The sequence below is a fragment of the Pagrus pagrus genome (genome assembly GCF_965226575.1).
Source record: "Pagrus pagrus genome assembly, chromosome: 3".
Lineage (NCBI taxonomy): Eukaryota > Metazoa > Chordata > Actinopteri > Spariformes > Sparidae > Pagrus > Pagrus pagrus.
In genome coordinates, this window is record NC_140187.1 from 7051330 (window position 1) to 7076754 (window position 25425).

General features: G+C 39.9%; 1 protein-coding gene across 8 annotated transcripts in view; it reads left to right on the plus strand.

Moving 5' to 3' along the window:
- The window catches only part of igsf21a (immunoglobin superfamily, member 21a), a 332744-nt gene that overhangs the window by 2117 nt on the left and 305202 nt on the right, over window positions 1–25425 (plus strand). For 3 of the 8 annotated variants that reach the window (XM_084348935.1, XM_084348939.1, XM_084348940.1), the window contains exons 2-3: window positions 583–668; window positions 1423–1564. The exons of 2 other annotated variants lie outside the window; for them this stretch is intronic. Coding sequence is in view for 1 of the 6 variants with exons in the window: in XM_084348934.1 (XP_084205060.1) it covers window positions 583–668 (86 nt within the window). In the remaining 5 variants the exon portion in view is untranslated. The remainder of the gene's footprint in view (window positions 1–582; window positions 669–1422; window positions 1565–25425) is intronic. 3 more of the 8 variants (XM_084348934.1, XM_084348936.1, XM_084348937.1) reach the window with 2 other exon arrangements.

Below are 25425 nucleotides of genomic sequence, written 5' to 3' on the forward strand. Positions count from 1 at the left end.
TTGCATGTCACAATAAAAGAACATTGATTAACGCTTTTTGTTAAGCTACAAAGCAGTAACATAATAGGGTAAGAAACGAAGTTGAACCTCCTTGAATTTAAATTTTTTTTTTCAATAAAACACAAATCTTTTCTACACATTGTATTATATCTATTTCTGTCTCTCTTAGCCAGAGAATTTCACTCGAGTGTACTTGTACAGCCGGAGTGACAATAAACATCTTGAATCTTGAATCCAATCCGTATGCACAAAACTTTTTCACACACACACTCTTGCATTTCTACTGCAGCAAGACTTAATTACACATTCACAAATTTCTTTTTCGAATTTTTCAGCATTCAGATATGTGCATGCAATTTTTTCACATCCACACAAAAGATGATAAACAGCTGCTGGCTGTGAAATAATTTGTGAACATCATTTCACAAGCTCAAAATATAAATGACCCATATTTATTTCCATACATTACAGGCAAACTGCAGTTTCCATGAGTGCAGTATTTGAGTAAAACCTCTTAGTTAAATGATCACCATTGAGACTTGGTTTTGTCAAATCCTTTATGCCTCTTCACCTTCATCCTAGCCGGAGTGCCAGTGGCTTATGTCGTCGCTGGCACACTACACTTCAGGGAGACAGGCAGGATTGTTACGAGCGAGCTCAAACTGCGGGTGAAAACACACTGGGGAACCCCTACCATATTCCTCCCTTCCCTCCTCCTCTTGCTCTCTCTCCTTGTCTTTATCTCAGTCTCTCTCCTTCACTGTGCTTCTTCATCCCCCTCTCTTTCTACATGTGTCAAAGAAATCCGCGTGGAATACAAATCCACTATCCATCATAGTAGGAAATGAAGCGGTGTGCCATTTCCTCATGACCAATCATCGGGTCAATGTGTGCTGTTGCTCTTTGACCTAAAAGTTACATTAATAGCCGCCTCTTCCCACTAACTCCACATGGAGGAGTCGGCCACATAAAGGCCCCCCCTCCGGGGCTGACAATGTCAGCTAAAGGGGAACAGGGCGGGTGGAGCGGGGCTGTACATCCGCTGAAGTGAGCCAACAGGAAATGACCAGGAAAGGTCAAAGCTAAAAGAAACCATAAATGATGAGCTAAATGAGACGAGTCAGATAGGTTCAGGTGTGAAAAGCAACATTTAGATCACAGCCAGCTGAGGCTTTCAAATACACTGTAGCTTCATCTAAATCAACTTGAGGAAGCATATGAAGAAATTCTTTGGAAATACAGACAGCAGTTATTATTTTTTTTAGAAGTATTGATGCCTTTTCCAGTCATGCAATGATTCAGTTCCATATGCATAATACAAAAAAGGGGCATCAAAAAAAAAGCGTTCCCTGCCATTAATATGCCTCCTCATCCTCTGTGGATGTGTATAATCTAGGCTTTGTTTACTTGTACTCTTTTCAGTTTTGCCGCGAGCTCTCATTTACCCAAAGTTTTTGGCTCATGGGTGTTATCCTGGGAGCACCCAATACGCAAACCAGCATCCAGCAGCACAATGAGGATCACATCACCACGGGCAGCTCCTGAAAGCATCCATAAAACTTCGGTGAGAATTGAGAATGTAATACTGATCTGATAAAACGCTGCGCCTTGTACCTGGGTCAGTGGTAGAACACATACTTGCCTTGAAGCAAAATGACAGACTGAGAGGCCAAAATGCTTCGCAAGCATTTCACTGTCAAAAGTCAAACTGTATGTGGCATAAATACGTGTGCTTTTTCTGTTGGGACTTCACAAACCCCCTTTTCTAAACCTTTCTATAGATATTTTCTGCCAATTAACCCTGCCTCAGGAGAGATTTGCCTATCTCAAGCCCCAGCTTTGCGCCTGTGCAGCTCGCGGCGTCACTCTCCCTACGTCTCAGGTATAATTTGCATGCCTCGGTCAAGGCTAAACTGAAGCGGATGAAGCGTTGCGGTTTGAAGGTCTCCCTGCTTTATCTGCCGACTCCTAAAAGCCAGACATATTTGCATTGCTTTTCATTTCCGCAGGCTTGGCAGTACGAATGATAAAGGAAGAGGAGCACACTGTACAAACCTTGCTCAACAAAGGAAGCTGTAGCTAATGATTTGCATACGGAGAATGCGAGGATAAGGCCCACACAGGGCTGCCTCGGATGTTATTATCGGCCTCCCATCATCGCTGGGAGCTGATGCCTGTCAACATCCAGTGCACAGCCCCAAAGAGAGGGTCTAGGTCACACCTTGGTGTCAGATGTGGCTGTCTCCTCTGGCAAAGTCAGTCTCACACGAACCACAAAAATCTATATTTCAATAGAGGATATTGTTTTCCAGTTCACCAAACTTGTGGATCTGACGACTGAACTCCCCCAGCGCCCGTTCAGGGCTTGGACCCATCAATCTTGCAGCTTTATGTTGACCTGTCTTTTACAGTGCTCTCAGCCATGCTCCCAGATATGTTTTATTTACAACATTTTAATCATGCAGAAGATTAATGAAAATTTGATCACTGTACATTATTCAACTTGTCCCCCTGGAGAGGGGTCTGCTTAATGGCATGACACGATGCCTGTATTGAATAGTTATCATCTGCCACAACATTTATCTCCTGTCCATCTGGTTGTATTGAGCTTTGGAAAAATAAATATCATGCTCCACAACGGTGGTATCTCTTTAACTTTTACTTATTCTGCACCTTCCTTTGGCTGTGACATTATCATGTCTGCATATCAGTCTGTAAAATCATAATAGGTGAAGTGCGGCTGAGGAGTTTTATAGGCAATTTCCTCGAAACATATTTATACAACGTCTCAGAGCCTGGAATCCCCACTTCTTATTTACTGTTATATGTATAAACATGCCGGTTTTACATACTCCGCACTTCCCTCCGTTCAGCAATGTTTTATTTTCTCAGACTGTTTGGGCCTTTGAAGGGTGACCTTCAATTCATATATATTGCTATAACTCTCTGCTACTATCTCCATGGGACCTCTGTTGAGAAGATAAAATTTCTTTTTTATGTCTCGCAGTGAATCAAGTCACTTTATGCCAACATTTCTTTGACTATTCAAACACAATGAGAATATTAGCATTCCGGTCCACTCTTTCTCCTTTTTGCATCCCTGTTGATTTTGGACGCCAGCCAGAGAACATTTCAGAGGTAAATAACGTGTTGAATGTGGCTCTAACCTGGCTGCATTTCACCACAGGAGCAAAATACGTCTTGAATCATTTTCGCCATCAAATACAACAACATCTCGTCTTTGCTTTCTCCTTCTGCCTGTTTGACGAGCTGATGCAGTGCTTGCATCACCTGCACCCGATGATTCACATGAATGCTGAGCAATATTCATTTTGAGTCTGTTGTTTTTAATGATAGCTATGTCTTCAACTATGTTTCCAGTGTTTTGACTCCCAGCAGTTTGGTCCAGTTGATTTTTTTCTCTTGCTTTGCTCTCCATCTGTCTTTCCTCACGCCTGCCTCTCTTCCCTCCTGGGGGAAAAGATGTAAAGTATCTTTAGTGCTGTGTCCTCATCGTGACAGATGGAGGCTATTAAAATACATTTTCATTGTATTATGGTAAATAACACCGCCATGTTTTGTGCCATTTTACTGTTCCCAAGATAGTACTAGGACGCAAGAGCAAGTCATCTAACCATCTTGTGCGAGTACAGTAAACTATATCTGTGATTTAGTTATATAGAGGGCTTTCAGTGAGCTGCAGTTATTGTTTGATTGCACAAGTCAGTCCAGAGTGAAGTATAAAAACAGCTCTGACACCAGCTCATCAAGCCTGATTTCCAATCTCACAAAAAGCCAGGGTGACTGAGTAATGGATTTTTTCCACAAGGCACTAGCGCTGACAGCCACACAGACAGAGCGGTTAAGATTCTTAGTTTTTCAAAGCTATAGAAAATCAATATCAGTGGTGGCAGGTATGATATTTATTCAAAATGCACTCCCTCTCGTGATAAAAAGAGGTGGTTGGGCTTTGCAGAAGGCTTGGCAGCTTAGAAGCTGTCTGTTTTATAGGGTGGACATTCACAGTAACCAACGATGACAGTTTCTATTTTTACACACCTCACTCCTCTGAGAGCGATCCTGAAATCCAACGCTGTCACAGTGGTCCTGCTGGCACAGGGAGAATTTTAGTTTAAAATTACAGGATAGGAAAAATATTCGACTTTGACGTGAGCTCATAATTATCTGCAATCGGGCAAATATTATTTGAGGTTGTTAAATATTGTTTTACCGCAATGCCCAGAAGTGTGAAGTAAATAACCAAAAGTGTTGTCAAATTCTAGAGTGAAGTGGGAGGTTTATTTTGTGTGTTCTGTAGGACATACTTGCTGGGGACCACATTCATGAAACATGTTACAGTTGTTACCCAACCCCCATTTGCATGGGACTACTATTACCTGGAGACCTCTAGTATTTGGAAACGATTGCAGAGGACGTCTGTGATCTTAATCCCGTGTGAATCTGCCATGTCCATAATCTGTGAAGCGAAAATTCCACTGCATATTACCTACCATATTTCACCAAACACAGAGATGTGATGTTGACATCAGTCCTGTGAATTCGCATGGCGGTGATCTGAGGTTGTATTTGTTTTTATACATCTCTTTTCTGTCGGCAGATAGCTGAACAAGTAAGAAATTCGATCGCAGCTCATAATATGGATAACAGCAGTCAACAGCTGTGCTGTGAGAACAGCTGGTAACATTTCACTCACAAATTTCATGGCAAGTAGGTGGTAATTACCAAGTAAATTACATCTAAATTATCACCTCAAAATCAATTGAAAATAATGACATTAATGATGTATTAATGATATTCTGCTATTTTCCAATAAGCTGTTAATAAATAGCTGGTAACACATTTCCAGGAAACTTCCAACTCATTTCTGCTAAACTTCTGCTGAACATGCCATTTTAGTTGCAACTTTTGCAGCTCAGTAAATTAAAGTCAGTTTTTTTTATGCGTTTACATTTTCACCAATTTCTATAACTTCAGCAGATTTTCCCAAATTTTACAGCCAACCACCAGAAATGGCTAATTACCAACAAATGCAATTTCATAATCAACAATTAAGTGACTTATTTGTACAGAAATGTAATAAAGAAATGTGGTAATTTAGAGGTAATTTCAAAGAAACTTCAAATATGTTACCCGATTATTACCACCTACATACAATGATATTTACAGAACTGTAAAATGAAGTGTTACCGAACAGCTATGTTGATGTTTGAAATTGATGACAGAGAAGATTAGGAGCAACAAAGGGTTTTCATATTCATACATATATATTACATATATTTCATTATTCATAAGTGCAGCCACAAAGCATCCGTTACTTGATCTAAATGAGCTGCAAATGTGTATTTATGCTTGCAACACATGCAGAAAGTGGGCAAATCAACTTCAGTGTGGTAAAAACACTATGCTTCTGACAGGTAATGTCGCACAGAGCCTTGACATCAGTAAATAAGTGAAAGTAAAATGCCAACTTCACTTATCCTGTGCAACTGCGCCACATGAAACAAAAACATGGTTTGGTAATTTCTCAGTCACATGTGGTCCCCTGGTAATACTAGTCCCGTGTGAATAGGCCTTTAGATGATGTCCCTTCAAATGACATCCATCACATACTGTGCACCAACCATGTTAAACTTCTTGTTACATCAGGAGTACTGGTCCCTAAAAAAACAAAAACAAAAGAGATTTGACAGGAAGAAATGAGTGCCGTGCTTATGAAAAGATCAGCTAATAGCTCAGTTTAGAGGTAATGTTAGGTTACAGGATTGGGCTACATTTTCAGATTAGTGGCACTGAATCACAGAGTCACTGCTGCTTTCTGGTACTGCAGCTCCCTCTGGGTCCATATTTGCAGCCCTATGCAGCTTTTTACTTTTAGCTCATTGGTTTGTTTTGTAAGTCACTTCAGCTTACATTACTCTCCCTGTAAGTCAGGGCAGCCATTCATAGCTTGCAAGCTCACATGAGCTCCCTGCCCTGCACAGTAAGAGCCTGTACTCCCTTTATTCAGATGTTGGTTGGTAAAAGCCAGACAATAAGTATTACATTCTGAATTACGACTGTGAATAAAAGAGACTATAGAGACATCACTAATGTTGAATTTATTAAAAAGAAGGAGACAACCATTTTAATGAAATTAAAATAAGTAAAAAGTTAATTAATTTGAGCTTTAGTGTGAGGTGCAATGAAGTCACCAGGTTGGGATGTCCTTAGTTCCTGGGTAGGATTTGACTTTTGTAGCTCTGCTGTGTCATCGCCTGACTCAGTTCGTGTTCTCTGTGTCCCCATTTGGAGCCAGGCCAAAATTATTTTAATGTTAATGTAACATTTCCAGAGCTGGTCCTGACCTCCCTGCGTCCCCAAAGCAAAATTCTGCTGAGGGGCCCTCCTACCTGACCCGTAAGCCATGTTAACTGTTTGCCATTGCTACATAATCACACCTGGCACCCCCAGTGCTCCCATTACAGTCCTTCCTGTCTGCTCGTGAACATGCAGAGAGCAGCATCCACAATTACTGCTGCATGTTCATGTGGTGAGAATGGAGGGGATTGCTAACTGCAAAACAGATAGGAAGTTAGTTAAAACAGAGACAAAGTTTACAGCATCTTAAGTGGACCATTGGACAATTTCCAGCCAAGTCTGTGGCGACAAAACCTGGATATTTTGACGAGATGTTGTGACATCTCCAGTCATGTCGTCATAATGCTTATCAAGTTGTTTCTGTGCCTAAACCTAACCAGATTGTAAGCACTGTGCTGAATGTGAAGTTGCAACATGTGTGGTTTGCAGAAATGTACATTGCCAACCTTTGCAGTGGCGGTTGCGTTGCAGAGAAGAATACCAGCATCTTGTAAGTAGTGTCAATGTGCTAAAGAAAGTAAAGTGCAGAGTTGCTTCGTGAGTACTCCCTCCTACTCAGCTTCACCTCTGAAGGATACTCCTCCTCAGCCATTGTGCTCTCTTAAAAGAGAAGGTCGCTCTCTGAATATACAAACAGGAATTCAGTCAGTGATCTGCATTCATGAACATTTATCTATACTGTAGTTTGTAGCCAAAGTACAAACTGATGCTCATAATGTCCTTCATTTGGACACTTTGCATAACGGGATAGGTATGAAAACAGTATTAATGTCAGGCCAGCTGTCAACAAAATACATATAGCCCGATGGTTTCATTTTTCTCTGGAGACATTAACACAATAAATACAAAGTGGGAGCATATCCGAGGAACATTCTTTGATACCCTTGTTGAGAAACAGATGGGAGTGACTTAGTCCTTCTCATCGCTTGAGGTAGTTGTCACAGTCTACATCAAAATGGGCCATGCAGACAGATAAACCAGTGGTTATTTAAGCGATTATGTTGCTGTCACATTCTGAAGTGTTTCTGTGTTTGCCAGTCTCTGTGTGACTTTTTTTTAGGTCAAATCACTAATACAGGATTACCCCGTTGGCATGTGTAGCAAGTTTAACTAAACAGTTTACTGTGCTAGTGCCTGAGAATTACTATACAGCCGCGGGGGTTCCCTGCACACATTCATGAAATTAGGTGGCAAAATGTAATAAAGTCTTTACCCTGAGGGACTTTTATTGTGATATCAACAAACCAGGTGGCAGAAGGTAGAGGGTAATCTTACACAGTATAAATGCCAGAGACAGACAGAATGTGTAAACACTTCAAATTGGTTGGTCTTTCTAAGGTTCACTGCTCATAGAAGATGAAACGCTCAGCGAGGGGGTGTCAGGGACAGTTAAAGCATTTCAAAAACATTATTTAAGGCTCTCCATGGACAGGAATCCAATACTGTACTGTAGATGGAAACTCCACATGCTGAACAAGCCGGAGAGAGAACATTATCTATATTTTCCATCAGTCATTATTAAAGTTGAAACTTGCTCTTCTGTTTCCCGCGAGAGTGAAATGAAGATGGACAGCTTAATTATCAGCGTTTTGTTAAAAGTTAGGATGCACTTGTTTATAAAGTAAGAAACAGCATGCACGTTTAGCAGAGCAGTAAATTGCCTGTTCAGTTTACTACTTTTTTTTTTTAGAGTTATGAGTCAATCAATTTTTAGCTCTGTTGGCAGCATAGCTGTAGTAGTGGTGGACACATTGGTCTGTGGGTCCACCACTGAAATGTATAAACAATACTGGATGTACTGGTGATCCCTTGACTCGAATCGAACCAAACACCACCAGCATGTCAAATATTTGACTTAACCTGTGAAATATGTCAATATTTTGTGCAGACATTCATGGTTTCCAGATTATTAATTTTAATGACTTTGGTGAGTCCCTGACTTCTCCTTCAAGCAACTTTATGTAGCACTTTGTATTTTGTGTTGTTTGGCGCACACCACCGTGTCTGAGTGCAACACAACTGCTGTAAATACAAATCCCAGGTTTCTGGAAGAATTTGTCAGATGTGATGTTACACTACGTGCTAACTACAAACAAAACTTGGCACACCATAAGAATGTTAAACATGAATGCTCAGGCATTTTTTGCCGTGCTGCTGTCAAAGTTTGCCTAAGCACCGCAAACAATTCAGAGCAATAACAGCATGCTAAGTTAACATAACCTAGACCAGAGACAACAACAACTTGCTTTTTACAAGCTACCAACTAAATCTCTGTTAAGAAGTTGTCTCGATCATTGTTTCTTTTCTCTTCTAAGCTTCGTCCGTCAACGTCCTCTCCGGTCTCTTTGCCTCTGTCATGAAGTCCGTAGAGGCTGCTTAGGCCAGTCCCTTTGCCCGCCTGCTCGGCTCCGGTTCTAGTGATAATTCAGGCCCCAGTCCTGAAACTTCCTCTTCCCTGCAGTCCAAAACTCCTATGATAGCAGTAACACCACCTCGCCCTGGCAGTGCTCCAAGCAGACTCAACTAGCAGAGCTGATGTACAGCTACAGTTAGAGGTTGCTTTCAGGAAAGTCCAACTGCCAAAATCAGTCATAGTTGGTGCCGTGTGCGATGTTCTGCCGTAAAGTGTAATGCATCCTACCCGCTAATAGAAGTTACATAGCCTAGAAACAAGAGATGACTGAGACAGAGACCCCATTCATCCTATTATAAGTCACTCTCACATTAATGATTTAAAAAGCTGTTATTTTGAGGTAAACTAGTTACATAATGTAACTGCTTCCTTTTCTTTGTATTTATTTTCATCATTACATGACATAGAAACAAGACCACAGTAGTTTACAGAGCAGATGCTGTAGCAGACAAAGAAAATGCAAATTCATTTTAGTTGGACTTGTCTCATTGGACGAGCTCTTAACTGTTCTTGAAATGAGATGCATCCTTTTCACTGGTCAGTTTGTGTGCATTAAGTGGCAGACAAGGTTTTAGGTGAAACTCCCTTGCTTACTAGCTACCCTATATTTCTTATTTCCTTGCATCAAACATCGATATTTAGGTACTTCAAACTGCCTCTCAATAAGTAATTTAGCCATATCTCCTATTTAACCCAACTGTTCTCACCAGGTCAGTGCAATTCAGCTCTGTGTCCTCACAGTGGAACCCACAAATTATTAACTGGTGGATAAGGTTACCTCATGTCCAAGAAAAAGGAAATAGGCTATTACCCTGCAGGCGGGTCTGGCTTGGAGACCTCTGATTTACTAGAAGCAATATTTTATGTTAGATATCTTATCATACACTCATTGTAGTACAACTGCAGGCTGTAGACCTTTAACATTAACAGCCTCTGAAGTGTGAATTCACCATGAAAGAAAGCCCTTTCCTTTTTTGTTCTGTAATTGAAATAAGGAAACTGTATTCTCAAAGTAAGAAAACATGGAAATGCCATTGCGTTGTAAATGGAAATTATGTGTGATTGTAAAGCTTGTGACAACCAGGAATGTGTCAGACCACACAGGCCTACTGTATGAGGCTACTGTGCATATTACACACCACTTAAATGTCCAGTATTGCAGTAATATGCTTGACCTTCAATTGCTCCATGCCAAAGATTGTCGAACATTTTATCTGCTATCAGTCACAGCGGAAGAAAACTGAATTTGTTGATGCTGCTTGGCAGCTGTAAACAGGCACACTGTTATTGTAACAACTATTTTGACTATTTTATTTTTTTAAATATGCAGTGTTTAGCTCACGCTTCTGTGTTGTCACAATATAATAGAGCTGCTGTACTTCTCTTTATAGCTTCTCGTACTACAGCTTACATGTCAAGGAAAAAACGCACTCGTTCTCAAGAGAAACTGCTTTTTTCAGTTGAAATTCTAAGCAATAACTTAGAAATATTCTGTCTTTCATTCTAAATATTGATTAACTATTATGCCGTGTTCAGACCACATACTCACAGTCTATTGCATGTCTGTCCGTCCTGGGAGAGGGATCCCTTCTCTGTGGCTCTATATCCCCCTGTTGTTCACTGCACAGTTTGTACCACTGAGGCAATGTGTTTGTGATTTTGGGCGATTTAAATAAAATTGATTTGACTTGAGTCGCACAAGTTTGATCATGGGGTTATAAACAAAGATATTTCTCTGTGATTTGACAGCAATAAATGGATCAGAAGGACGCCGAAATAAATACATCATAATACCTCATGCTTCGTCAGGTCTGTCGGCCAACAACAAACAAGCAAACAACTTTTAAAATGCTTGTTCCCTGAATGGAGTTCAGCTCAATAAGAGCTTTGCTGTGCAGCGCTGAGACGTATGTCCAAAACTTAGCAGGTAGCCTGACATTCAAAATTTTCGCTTGAGTTCAATGTTTTCAACTCATGCGAATGCTAACCCTAACCCTTATACTGTAGACAAGCATATTTTGACAAATACTGAAAAATATAGTATATTGAAAAGTCACATGCCAGTATATTGCCATTTTGCTACAAGAATATGTAACTATAAAGCTCTCTATGTGTGAATATGAATAATATTGAATAAATGGTGAATACTGCTCTGTGCAGCAGAGGGAGCAGGGCTTCAGCACTTGGGCTTCATGGCTCTGCAGACTGAAGCTGGGCTGAAGCAGACTTAAACAAAATGGAGATTAGCGTTGCTCCTCTCCTTGCAGCAAGGAAAATCAAAGGCAGAAGGTTAAACAGGTCTGGGTGAGTGGGGAAATGTGGTCAACACAAGTTTTCTATTGTTCAGCGAGAAGAGAGGTGAGATTTTATGTTTCTGTCAGCAGTGGTAGACTTAAGGGCTAGAATGTTTATCATTGCTTGGCAGCACCGCCAGCTACTCGGGGATGCCTCTCTCTTTGGTTATCGAGGTCCTGCTCAGAAAATACCGATGTTATCATCCAGATTGAAAATCGTAAATATCAAACATGTTTGATATTATCAGAGCGGGCCTGATGAGTCCGTTAACAGTTCAGGAGGCTTAAGACTGGAGCTGTAAACCACTCATATTACCAGCTAATCTGCCAAATGGCACACTTTGAACCTGCACTGCACTATTACAAAGTATAATGCAAGCAAATTTTGATAATAGATTGGTAATATATACTGATATGTAAATCTACTACTTAAAATATATTTTGTGTATATATAACATAACCAATATAATATATATATTTTTTTAACAATACATGAAGAACAGCAGTAATTGCAATATTTGTCAGTATATAGACAATGTTACTTGATATATTCAATAATGCCTTGCAAGTAGGCCAGCACTATAACATTTATTATTCAGAATTTATGAATTCTAATAAGAGGAGGAAAAAATGCTTCAGAGTGTATTCAATAATAATGTAATGGTTTATATTTTAAATTCAGGGTTCCTGAACATTTTCAGTTATAGTAAATTCAAGCGCTCAAGCTGTGGCAAATTATATACACACAAAATATTTCTTTTGACTTGAAGTAAAGTTTATAAAGAAAAGTTTAACAACAAAAAGTTTCATGTTTCTAAATCTGTCACCTGTCTGTAAGTAGACTTGGTATCCTTAATAACCTGACTGAACCTTTTATAATATGATTATGGAAGCAATGAAATGAGTGTTTAAGTCAGTTTCAATTTCAAAATGTTTCCTGCTACTGCTGCTAAAATTTGTCTTTCCTACCAGCAGCGGAGGATTAACTATCATTGCTTCTTCAGTTAAAGTTTTTAATTACGCGTAATCCTAATTATATTTTACATTTCACACACAAGTGGCAAATGCAAGTGAAATACTGCTGAGCCCTGTAAAACACTCTTTAATTGACACAAATAAAAAAAGAAAACCTAGAATGTTATTATATTAGATTTACCTTTATGGGAAATGTATTTCATTGCAGGAGACTTATAGTAAGTGAAAAGGCTCTTACTTTCAATAATTTATTCCCAGAACTCTGACACAATAGTATACCTCCTCAGTACCTACCGAGCTGTCTATTCCTGCGTTGCTCTGTATAACCATGATATGCATTACTGCCGAAACATTATTGCAGGGCTGCACTTATCTTACACTGTCTGTCAGCTTAGGTTTTTGCACACTATCATACTTTCCAGCAGCAGGAATTATGTTCACGTTGTACAATCTTCCTAATCTGTTCCTCATTTTGCTCAACGTAACCCCATCACGGTGAACTGTCTGGTTGACTACACACTAACCATATAACCATGATCACTCTATATTCAGTGCTATCTCAGTACAGTGACTGAATGTTCAGAGGGTGATATATGAAGTTCTGTCAGCTCTATATGCGTCTTGCATTGTTCCCTTCACCGCGTGTTTGCATGTCGGTTTATTTACCCTGCAACTGTGATACCAGCATGTAAAGAGGGGTGACAGGGCCTCCAGTAAAAGCCCTTTAATAACTCACAGTATCCTTCAAAGGCAACCATACATAATAATAAAATACACGTGGAATCTTCACAGTAGGGGCTGTAACCTTGTTTCTAGCATCAAAGTGCCAGATGATACATTAGTTTGTTCTTTGCATTTTCCGAAACTTCTGAGGTGAAATCGGTTGAGGTCGCGAGATTTATCTGTTATCTTAATTTCCCTTCATCTCAAGGTTCAGGCTTAGTACACGCTAATAATTCTTCCCTGACCTCTCCTTGCACTGCGTTTGTTGATCACATGATTTTGATTTTAAGTGATTGCTCGCCCAACTCAACACATACATTATTCCTGCCTTTGTTTGAAGTCCCATGAACGATATCGGCATACATGGAGAATGAATTTCCATGCCTTGTCACATGAACACGTTAAATTATCAATTCACGCTCTTGTGCTCTCGTCCCTGATGTCGTTATCATTTACATGAATATCTGTTTGCTAATTAAAAACATGGTAGGTTAGTATATTTTACATGGAAAATAAGGGCCGAGTCTGTGTCAGTAAGTAGTAAATGTTTTTGAATATGATAGTTTATTTTTTTTAGAAACGGACATAGTGTTATACAGTTCATTGCTACCCTTCCCTGGATTTGCATTCGTGCTCTCTCCATTAGAGGTGGGGCAGGGTCACTGAGAGGACTGCACTCGCTCCCAGAACCTCCCCTGCAGAGTGAGAGGCAGTACCATGGTAATGCCCTTTATATATGTGTTGTACACCCTTGGACATACAGGGCAAGTCGAACTGGGCAAAACAAACACTGCTAATGGTGCAGTGACCCATAAGGAAACAAAGGGAAAAAAAAAGTAAGTGAGTATTATTAAGTTTGCAAACAGTAGGTAAACTTCTCAGGTCTACCCCAAACACCAATAATTCACTGTATGTAGCTGCTCACTAATGGCAAAAAAGACGTAATCAACACATATTTAGAGGTTATCGATAAAGTTCACATAAAGTGTCGATATTTTGTAATGTAAATCCGGCTTTCCCCTTATTTTGTAATTCAAGGAATCAAGAGGGACTCAATAACTCTGTCTTCCACTGAGACAGAAGTAGGGAGCAAATAAAAAAAAGGAGGAAATCCAAACACTAAAATGTATCAGGAAGAGAATATTAAACCGCATTTATTTAAAAGGTCACCCATTTAAAAGCCAACATGTTTCTACCACCATGTCTTCATCAGGGCCCCGGACAACAAACAGCACGATGTGGCTTCACCTGTGCACTGCATGCACAATTATTAGGCAAGCAAGTATTCTGACCTTATCATTATTACTATGGACATTTTCTAACTCCGAACCCTATAAACTTGAATGCTTATTGGATTTAAACATTTTCAGGTTAGTGTAATGAGAGAGGATGTGGTTGTCATAGTCATAAGTTCTGTCCTCATGTGTCATGTTTTGCTTTATATTTCTTTCCTTTGTTTTCCTCTCTTCACAGTTCGTCTGTTCTGCTTGTCCTTGTGCTCCAGTATCTCCCTGTCCCATCTACCCGTCGTGTATTTCTGGATTTTGGTTCCGATTCCTCGCGTTATATCTGATTTGTATTTTGCTTTTTTGGTCTGTACCTTGCTTTTGCATCTGATTTTGGATTTTGGATTATCAGCTTCATGTTAATAAGGCTGTTGAAGTTACCCGCCTGCCTGTGTGTCTTGTGGTTGGGTCCCCTGTGTTAAACCGTGACAGTGGCCTAAAGCGATTCACACAAAAAATATAAAGGTGTGCATAATTATTAGGCAGCTTCATTACCTCAGGTAAAATGGGCCAAAGAAGAGATTTAACGACACTGAAAAGTCAAAAATTGTAAAATGCCTGTCAGATGAATGCAACACTCCCCAAATAGCTAATAGCTACTGAGGCGTGACACCCAGACAATCAAGCGTTTTGTTGTGGATAGTCAAGGTTGGAGCCTGGGCGCCAAACTCGATCCCTGTTTTGCAGCTGTAATAAACATTTAAAAAGTCTTCTGACTGAAATGTGCCATTTATCAGTGCCATCTTGTTTTCACCAAAAAACACAAGAATGTATTGTGGTGTTATGGGAATGTAAATGGGGGACAGAGGGGAGACACACAGAGCTCAAGCTGTCCCAGTTGATGAGAATGAGAGGAGGAACGTGGCTGGGAGCAACAGAACCGCGCAGGAGGCAGATCGGAACCTTGAGTTGGTTTTGGGTGTTCTGGGCGAATTTGGTTGTGAACACATGTAGACCTGACTCTTGATTTGGATTCAGCAGCTGCCCCTCTTTGATTTATAGGTTTACCTTCCACCTTGTCATTGTACGGCTCTGCATGAGAGAAAAAAATCATTTTCATCTTCAGCCACTCCAATAAGTATAATTAGAGGCCTAAGTGCTTTTGTGTTCAGAAAAATAAATGTAATTGATGGTTTTGAATATTAAAGGCTCAAGTTTCAGAATTGCAGAGTTATGCAAACATCTTATTAAGATTTTAGAAAATTACAATTACATACAAGAGTGCATCTAAAGCCCACTGTGAAGGACTCAGCTCTCATAAATGTTTTGTAAGTCGCTCTGAAAACTATTTTGGTTGATAATATAATATAATATTAGTACAGGGTTAGAACTATTGGAGGAATATTACATGAATAATGTACATAGCTGTGAACTTTATTTGTATTTTTCAGCACTGGTTGACCCTGCGTTTGTTCTTCCAGCCTCATACATCTCCTGCTGATACTGAATTTATATCAGACAGCATCAATAACACATTTCTAGGTTTATATCTTTGCACAGAGAATTGGAATTGGACATCATTTTCCCTAGAAATAGTTCCAACCTTAAGTTTATCTGAGCGAAGTAAGCAGCCGACACTAAGAATCCTAATGGCACATTAGACAGCGAGCAGATATTCAATTTCATGGCAGAACGTAGCTTTTTTTTTGTCTGCACCTGTTCTGAAACTGTGCATGCAATCAAAGCACATTCAAACATCCTTTTGATACATGAGATGGCTCGGAGGACTTGGGAGTTGGTTCCCACAGGCAGACTGAAGCACCTTTGAGCCCTAATGATGTAAAGTGGTGGAAAAGTGTACAGTCTGCAGTGGCATCAGGATTTAATTGCTCTCTCTCAATGAGACTGCATGTAAAACTGTTCTCCTGCTCCAGGACTTAATGAGAGAGCTACCAGCGCGCTGCAGTCAACTCACCTCTTCATGTGTTACGGTTATGATAATTAGAAATCACTTGTGTGTGGACCGGTTTGGAGTAAAATCAAACCAACAGATCAACATCTGTGCACGCTGGTTGCGGCAATGAAGCTTGAAGAGAGGAGAGCCTGTGGTGAAGTAGGCAAAACATCAATTGCACTCTCTTCCACAACATACAGTATGTACACATATGTTAACATGCACCTGTGCACCACCGATGTTTTCTCTGTTTTTCTCCCCTTTTCTCATGAACACAAACAGATACGTATATACATACTGGCAACATTTGTGCACAAAATGTATAAGGTGGCAGCTCTGCTTTAGTCCACACTGAGCACTGAGTGTATTACTAGTTCTAGCATTCAGTCATTTATTTATGAAGACACTCATTCTCCATCTGGATACACAATTCGGGTAAATCCTTTACCTAAGATTTAGGATTCATTTAACACCTGTTTTTTGGTTAAAGTGTGACTTATGTTCAGGTTAATGTTGACGGATAGACAGCTCTGCATGCCTATACTGGACATGATGTTTGAGCATTAAATGTCTATGCATATGTTTTTTTTCAAAGAAAAGCTGGTAGGAATTATTTTCAGCTTCCAGTGAACAAAGACTTACAAAGTATTTTTGTCAACTTTTGCTATACAACTGTAAAGCGCAGTGATTACACTGTATTAATAGGATTAAGAAGCTGCAATCTACGGTGCTACAAGAAGCATTAAAGTTTTAAGTCTTTGGTCTTAAATAGAATAATCTAAAGTTTAATATGGGTTTAATGGAGAATTACTTTGAACAACTTTTTGCCTGTCATTGAGGACACTCTATGCATTGTTACTGTTTTATAATTGTGTGTGTTTGTCTGCACCCATCATCACTGAGCTTATGTTTGAAGCCAGTAGCATAATCGAGCATCATCGCAACTGGTGGCTGGTAGTTCATGATCCAAAGCCACCGGTGCATTTTTCCTGTCTCCTTGTGATTACATTATCTGCGAATGAAATTTCATTATGTTTTGATCTGATCAGTCAGAGAGGGACCAAATTAGAAACAAAGCATCGCCGATCATTTATCCTTCAGAGCGTCAAGCTTTTTCAGCAGAGCTGTTAACACTGAAGTGTTTTCCTGTCTCAGCTCTCTGCAGATTGGTATGAACCCTCTCCATCTGACGACGTACTGTCAAAATACAGTCACTTTACTGATGTGCTTTGTGGATTTACACTCGAGAATTTATCACCTGACTAGCTAGCTCTGCATAATTCATGGAGCAGGGAGAGAGAGACCGCAATCTGAATGCAGACAATGTTGTACTCACACTCAGAGCCATATGACAGCACTGTCTTCACAACGCCCTTGTTAAAACTCTGCTTTGGGTAACAGGAGGCAAAGACAACCCGTAGCCTCATTACAGTCCTTGCTGCATTTGTTCAACACTAACAGTGGAAAAAAATGTGAACTGTCATTTTAATGCCCTTTGCAAGAGTTTCTCATTTATTTGCAACAAGTCAGCAACATGAAACTTTACTGAACGACCTTTGGGTCAATGAAGACCTGTTCCACTGCAGTAAAAATGTAAACAGTATGATCTGCTCATGACTCCAAACATGATTTTTGTTGAGTCAAAATATTTCCAATTAGTTAATACACCATACTGTCTATCGTATGTATTCAGTAAGTCTCAGCTGACGGGATAAAAGGATGGGTTAAATACTGTTTAAACTGCTCAAAACAGCATTTATGTCGAACACGAACAGAAATCTGAGTGCAATGGCTATTTTCCAAACTTACTTGGTAGGCTACTGGGGAAATGATTATAGGTGAGACTTTTATTGCTCGGCGGAACCAGCATTAGTAATAAAGTATCATAATAACTCATGCACAGACAGCACTTTCAAGGTTTTAGAAGAGTTGGCTAGGTGGGCTAAGCAATGATAATAGTGTTGGTAGTATTCACTCGATAAAATGGCTAACCTAGAGCTTTTTGAATGAACAAAACACTTTTCACAGCACTCTAAAAGAGAGGATTAGCAACCAAGGTACCATGGAGGCTGGGGATATGGTGCATATGCTATTACAGCAGACAGAGAAAAATAGCAACTCTTACAATGAAAAAGATCAAAACTTGCACCAAGAAAGTGACACGAAGGAGAACACACACCATTAAGCAATATAGCAAAAGCAGCAGGCCACAGGAAGTGTTATGTTGTTGTCATATAAATATACATGTAATCTAAGCAGAGCTGTAATCAAGCAGAACAAATGAAAACACCTGTGTGTGAGTGTGTGAGGGGCGTTTAAACAAAACAAATCCTTTCCACAGGTTTGGTAACTTACTGTTGTAAATCCTCCATCCCCTCTGCCCTGGTTACATCTGGTGGTTTGTTCTTGCAGGTAGCCTGCAAGGCTTAACACCAACCCAATCACCAGAATAAATGTCAGCAATGTATGCCTCTGCAAACCTCTTATTTATGTTGCAGCTTCACTTTTCTTTAGGTTCAATTGTCTATTTTATTTTGTGACAATGCTGTGCATATGACCTGGTTAGTAACCGCTTGGTAAGGGTTGGGAACAGATCATGTTTTGGCATATAACACCCTTTTTTGTTCCTCGTTAAAACTACCCAGTGGTTTCACACTTCCAAGTGTTGAATCATGGGCACTGGGTTGGCAGCCTGGTCACCATCATGTAACTCCAGCACGATCCCCTCCACCTCTGGACACGAAAATAAGATAATAAACACTTACTCTGAACATAAAAATGTGAAAATGCAAAAAAAAAAAAAATAATAAGCTGCCAACATTTTATTCTGGCGACTGGGCTGCTTATCATTTAGGGTAAGCGGGTACACCTGAGCCCAATGTTCCCAGCAACCATCGCTGAAACTGTTGGCTACATGTTGTATTTGGGTTCTATGCATATTCTTTTCCAACCCATCAACACATTTCTTACACATCAACTCACTTAGACTGCCGATACTGTATTACTGATTTCCGCATCTTAACTGTAAGTTTTGCATAATTTAGTCTTTCTTCCTTTTTATTGCCAGTCATGAGAAGCCTTTATGTGGATTCATAATTTGAATGAAAAGCTCCATGTTTTGTCTTAAGATTTGACATCTGCAGTGCGGGCATTTTGAGCTATTTCATCCTTCTAAGGTTCTGTGTGATCTCTTTACATACCTAAAACATTATTCATGAAGGATATTTGGCTATCAGCTGTCACTCAGATTATATAACTGATTATCACATTTATTTTATTTGGATGTTACTTATAACTCCTCTGTATAGAATATTTATGAGACCACAACTTCTTTCAGAATACTCTGCTGGCATAAATTTTAATTTTTTAAGAAATCTCAGCTGTGTAGATGTGTAGTGTATAACTCTTCCCCGCTTCTGTGTGTGTGTGTGTGTGTTGTAAAATGGATGAATGTGTTTATTTGCTTGTTTTATTGTTTATACTGCCTTTTCTTTTAAAAATGTCTCTCAGCCACACAATAGCAACAAAAAACATAGTTGATATTAGTTATGTGGTGCACAAGGTTAAAAGAACTAACTCTAATTCATAATCACCATCTGCAGTAATTATAAATTTAGAGGGCCTGTAATGGACTGTATCATTTCCAATGGATTTGGAAATGCTAATTGTTTTTATATACAGTATGCAGGCTTTCGTGTTTTGGTCTTCATCAAAGCACACTGAGAAACAGATCATAATCGTATCATATATGAGTTAAAGCTAACAGACAAGAACAGTCGTCAAGTTTTATCAGCAGTGACGGTCTGTGTAACGAGCGGACGGCAGAACTTATCTTGTCTGAATAACTGGCTCGTTATACCTTTCCAGTATTCCCAGGGGATTCAAGGCTTTAGACCTGTGTACATCAATGAAGTATCAGCAGTCTACCGCAGTCTTGTTAAAATATAATTGGCTATTCTTGTAAGCTCTATTCATACACTCGCTCTCACTGTACCACCACAGCACCAACTGCCCTCCCAGAGTGCCTGACACACTAACCTTTTCATAGTTGTCTCTAAATGGCAAAAGATCAAAAAATAGAAGGAGCCACTGAGCAATCTACCCCTGGGTCTGATTTATATACTTGTACCAAAGATGTCTGCAGTCAATAAATCCATCTTAAGCCGTGATATCCAAAACAGTCAAGACCTAGGCTGTAATATGTATCCCCCCCAAAAAAAGACTCAGTGTATTGAGTATTGTATTTAATTACAAGAAAACTACAATCCCGTTTAACCGTAACTGAAAAATAAAGGTGATAGACCCTGTGGACCAGTAAGGTATGTAATGAATAACTGTCAAGGACCCACCTTCGGGAAATATGGATGTTAATGATTTGAGCAGCCCTCAATTTATTATAGCAAACAGTTTGTGATGCTTTGTTTCTTTTATTTGACAGCACTGTGTTGTAAAAAGTTCTATTAAAGGACTCTCAAGACAATATTTGTGTCAAAGTCAATGCCAAAACCAGGCTAAAAGGGGGTGTATGACAACTAAAGACCAAGACCAGAGCATGTGGAGGGAGACCACTGGCCTCATCACAGAGAAATGTACTGAGTGCTCGTCCATTCTAAACTTACATTTCGAAGATAGGAAAAAATCCATTCCTATTACAATGCCTAAACTCATGGTCCTATCCTATCTCAGACGTTGTCGTTGTCAGCTGTATCTTATCTTAAGAAATCCTAAGTAGAACTGTAAAGTCGATTTTTCAATTGACACTCATCCAGTCACACCTGTGTCTGTGTTTAAAATGTAGGCTACACAACACTGCCTGTATCAATGAAAACAGCTGTTTGACGTCCCTTGTTCCTTGTACAACAGTGTTAGCTTCACCAACAGGCTAACATCAATGTTGGCTTCTTCAATAGGCTCACAACAGCGTTATCTTCTCAAACAGACTAACATCAATGTTAGCTTCTTCAACTGGCTAGCATTGCTATTGGCTTCTTCAACAGGTTATCGCTGTTAACTTTTCAAACATATGGTTTCAGTGGCCTTTCAATCGGAACATTTCGGTGTTGGTGTTTTTCACCATCTTCATTATCAACATAGCCTATGCCATCGACTAGCCTATGAATACAAGACTAAAAACAGCGGTGCAACCATTTTGGCAGTTATTTTGAATTCCTGAGTTCCTAAATTATGAAATTCCTTTGTTGAAATCTACCTATACCGTATCAGCAAACATGCTAATTTCTACTCTTGAACATCCAACTAATCGATGCTAAAGAGTGAATTTATCAGCGCAGAGGCATTGTCAGGGATGTGCAGATGCAATCGCTTAAACTGTTTGTTGTGTAACCCTAATCATCAACATCATTATCATAATAAATAGAAATAGAGGAGAATACATTTAAATAGCAGGGAAGACGTACGGAGAGAGAAGCCATGTTCTGTGTCTGGTCTTTGTCAGCTGAAAAAGACACGCTGACGGACCATTTCAAGAACACCCATAGTTTCAGTCGGGCTAAGAGAAGATCAGCAGATTGTTCTTTTCTATTGTTGGATCATTATGACAGCTGTGGTCCCAGGCTGTTCGTGGCAAGGCTGACTGACAGGCTGAGCGCCGTGGAGCTGACAGGCTTAGCACGTCCATTGGCAGATACAGATGTCACATGCACCACAGGTCCGTCTTGCAGCTGGGAACGGAGAACAGGACGGGCGGTCATCACCAGGGGGCTGCGGGAGACACAGGGCAGCCTCACAGAAACGATACAAACTACTCAGTGACTTGAAAGGCAGCTCACTCCGTCCTTTCCGAATCACCAAGTAGATCTTAATCCAACCAAAACACACAAAGTTTTAACTATTTTGCTGGCATGCTGCTGATAATCATATTTCATACGTTGCATTCTAAACAAGCCCACACCTGTTTTCTGTACATGCTGTAACAAGCTGTCATACCGAACGCATCTCCGCGCTGGAAATGCATAGGGACGCTGATTAAATCCAACAACGGGCAACCAATTATCAGGCATGTAATGGAGAAGTTGTAAAGGCTGTCTCAGTGTAGCTGACTCGTGCGACCTAATTAGATGTGACAAAGTTCAGCATCTCTTGGGGGTAGGATTAAGAACACATTGTGGAATGCAGACCGTTTGGACAAAATCGATTATGACACTAATCCTTGATGAATAATGAATACGGTCATTTACCAAGAACGCTGCAGGGGGAAGTCCATTGTGTGATAATAAAACGATGCTTGGAGGTAAGCTGGAATGGACCATTTACTCATACATGGTGGTAATGATAGAGACCTTCTCTATGATGATAATGTGCTGTGGCCTGAGGCGCCTGCTTAAGACCTTTTCAACCCATGGGTGAAAAGGCCAATGCAGAAAACCCCATTTAACTAATACAGCTGAATCTGTGTGAAATACGCAGTGACACAGGTAAGTTACCCGTTCCTCTGGGAGGATATAAACTCACTTCCCTCAAGCTGTGGCGCTTAAATAATTTAACACATAAAAGGCTACGTGAGGGATGTGTTGACTGAAAATCAATTGGATGTCCACAGCCTCATATGTCTCTTTCGCAGCGTTGGCACCAGCACTTCTTTAAAAGGTGCAATAGGTTTTTCCCTGCAGGGGCTCTACTCAGAAAGTACTTCAGGAATCCAGTGCATAACAACAGCATACTTTTCACAAAATTTTGAAAATATTTCAGAGACACCGCAGCATCACTGAAGCAAGATATGCCTCTCTGTTACGCCAATCATTAAAATTTTATCCGCGAGTGTGGAAAACAGAGGTAACAAAGACACTCCTGTGTGCCTAGCCATGATCCAGCAGTGGATGTCTCTAACAAGAATTTAAATTTCACAAAGCGAGCCCTAAACTTTTGTTTTGTACACTGTTGGGTAATCCTGTAGGATTTTAATTATGGAATAGGAAATCGTTTGAGAACAATTCTATTTTGGAACTTTACACTCCCTTTAGACGCTACAACAGACTCATTATAATCCTAAAAGTCATAGAAGCTTTGCAGTGGGGACACAAAACTCCAAACAAAACACAAAGAAGTAGCCACACACTCATAACTCAGAGTGTTGACGCACAGTCTGGATGAAGACGGTTTGTCTGTCTCAACAAATAGATGAGATATATTTTTAGTTTTACAGATGAATCTTTCTCTGTCTCTGTTTTGCTCAACGCTATATATAATTAAAGGTCTAGTGTGATTCAGGGGGATTTTTTTGCAGAAATGGAAAATATTACCATGATTATATTTTCATGATGCGAAATCACCTGAAACTAAGAATTGTGTTTTCTTTACCTTAGAATGAGCCTTTTGTATCTACAGAACCGAGCCGCACTGATTTGCTTTTCCATTACCAGTTTTGCTGCGCTGTCACAGCCTCCAAGTGGGCTGCGGTGACGTCACATGACTGCAGCCAACGCATAACAAGCACCGTCACCCCCCTCAAATCGATACTCATGTCTGTGCAGGAAACCTGTGAGAAAGACGTTCAGCTGTCAGTACTCATGTAGATTCTAACTGAATCTCTTTAGTTCCTCTCGTCCTGTTTGTACAAACAAACATCTGCTGTGTTTTACTGTTTCATCGTGTTCACTTTCAGTCACTCATGTTTAGTTACTGCTGGTAAAACACGTTTCCTGTAATGCTGCTTTATAATAAAAGCTTTTAAGTGACTAAATAATGGGATACTTTTATTTTGAAGAAGTTATAGTAAACTGAACGTGTTTGTAACTGAATTAGTAGAGCCAATTTGTGAAATCACTGCGGGGAATCGGGACAAGCGCGTCATTGGTTTAAGACACATCTTTAAGCAGGTAGCCCAGTTGTGATGGAAATGCAAAACCCTGGCCCCGCCGCGCTGAATCAAACCGGAAAGAGCCAGGCTGGCAGATGTAATGGAAAACGGCTTTGGCATTGTTATTAAGGGTGTCATTAATAACTTTTTGGAAGGTTATTAAAAGAAATGCACAAAAAACAAGAATATTTTTTACTTCAATACTATACGAGCAACAAAACATGTCCGTTGAATCACCACAAAATGGATGTGCATGTGTGCGTCCGTGAAAACAAAGGGTGGATGCTCCATGTCCTAGTTTCAAGCTCAATTTTTCTTCTTTCCTTTCTGCTTTGTCACAAAATGTTGCCTGCTGAAAAGCATTCAGAGACCAGCGGGTAGAAGACTCTCTGTTCAGATATTAAAACGAAAAATCTGGCCTTCTTTATTCCATGTCTGGAAAACTGACAGAGAAAAATGACATGGAAACACTGTAGGCTCTCCTGTTTGTGTTTCCCCCCTCTCTCCTCCTACACTCAACTCAGAAGATTCATGGATACAGCAGCTTTGGCTAGATCACTCAATTTGTAATAGTGCCAGAGCTGAACTTCTGATTTATGAACAGTCAAGGGTCTACAAGAGCCCATTAACTATAGGGAACATGGAGGAGTGAGATGTATATAAATTAAATTAAAATCCAAGATTATAACTCTCTGTGATATCTAGGTTCTCTGTCAGGATGGTTTTTGCTCGTATGAGAAATATTCAAGGCTCGAAAGAACCGAAATTGTCGGGTATATTGCACATTGACAATGTCATTATTTTGCATTAGATTTATAATGTGACCTACATCTATTATAGTCATCGTGCATCGATGAAAACAACATAAATTAAAACAGTCATCAATGCAGCGTCCATTATGTTAATATACTGAATGATCTCTGATCATACGAGTGTGTGTTTGTGTTCAGAGAGGAAGAATGCAACGCAGGCTTGTGCATGTGTGTCTGTGCGCACTAGAGTCTGTGAATGTTTATGAAATACAGCCATGTTCCAATTCACTTTGTTGATTTTGATTCAGCTCCATGAGTTTGGACAGAGACATTTCACAGAGCATAATTCTGTTTTGCAAAGACACCAAAACCCAGCGAGGCGTACTTTCAGAGGCCCTGGAAGTTCCACAACGTCAAAGCGCTGATCCAAGCATTTCCATCTCGACAATGGTTGTAGTAATTTAAATGATTTGACAGGTACATCCTCTCGCTTGACAGAGGCAGGCTATTACAAAGAGTCTGTGATTCACATATGGGCTGAGTTAAGACAGCTTCAGCAGGTACAGAGGCACACAATCCCATTCAGATTTATTCCCCTGAATCTGCAATTGAAGCCACCGTGTAAAATCTGTGCATGTGAAGGAACACACAGACAGAACAACAGATGTGCCAGCTGCTCAATGAAAATACCATGTTGGCCTAAGGATTCACAGACCATATTGTAGTTGTCAGTTGAAAATCTGGCATCTCAAATAGATAAAGTGGTAGAAAAATTCCTGCTAAAACCACCAGCATTTTTTGTGTTATCCCTGACAGCAAGATCATAATAATAGAGAGGTAGACTGAGAAACAGGGAAGCCATTTTGTTCAATAAGACTGTCGAAGGAACATGGG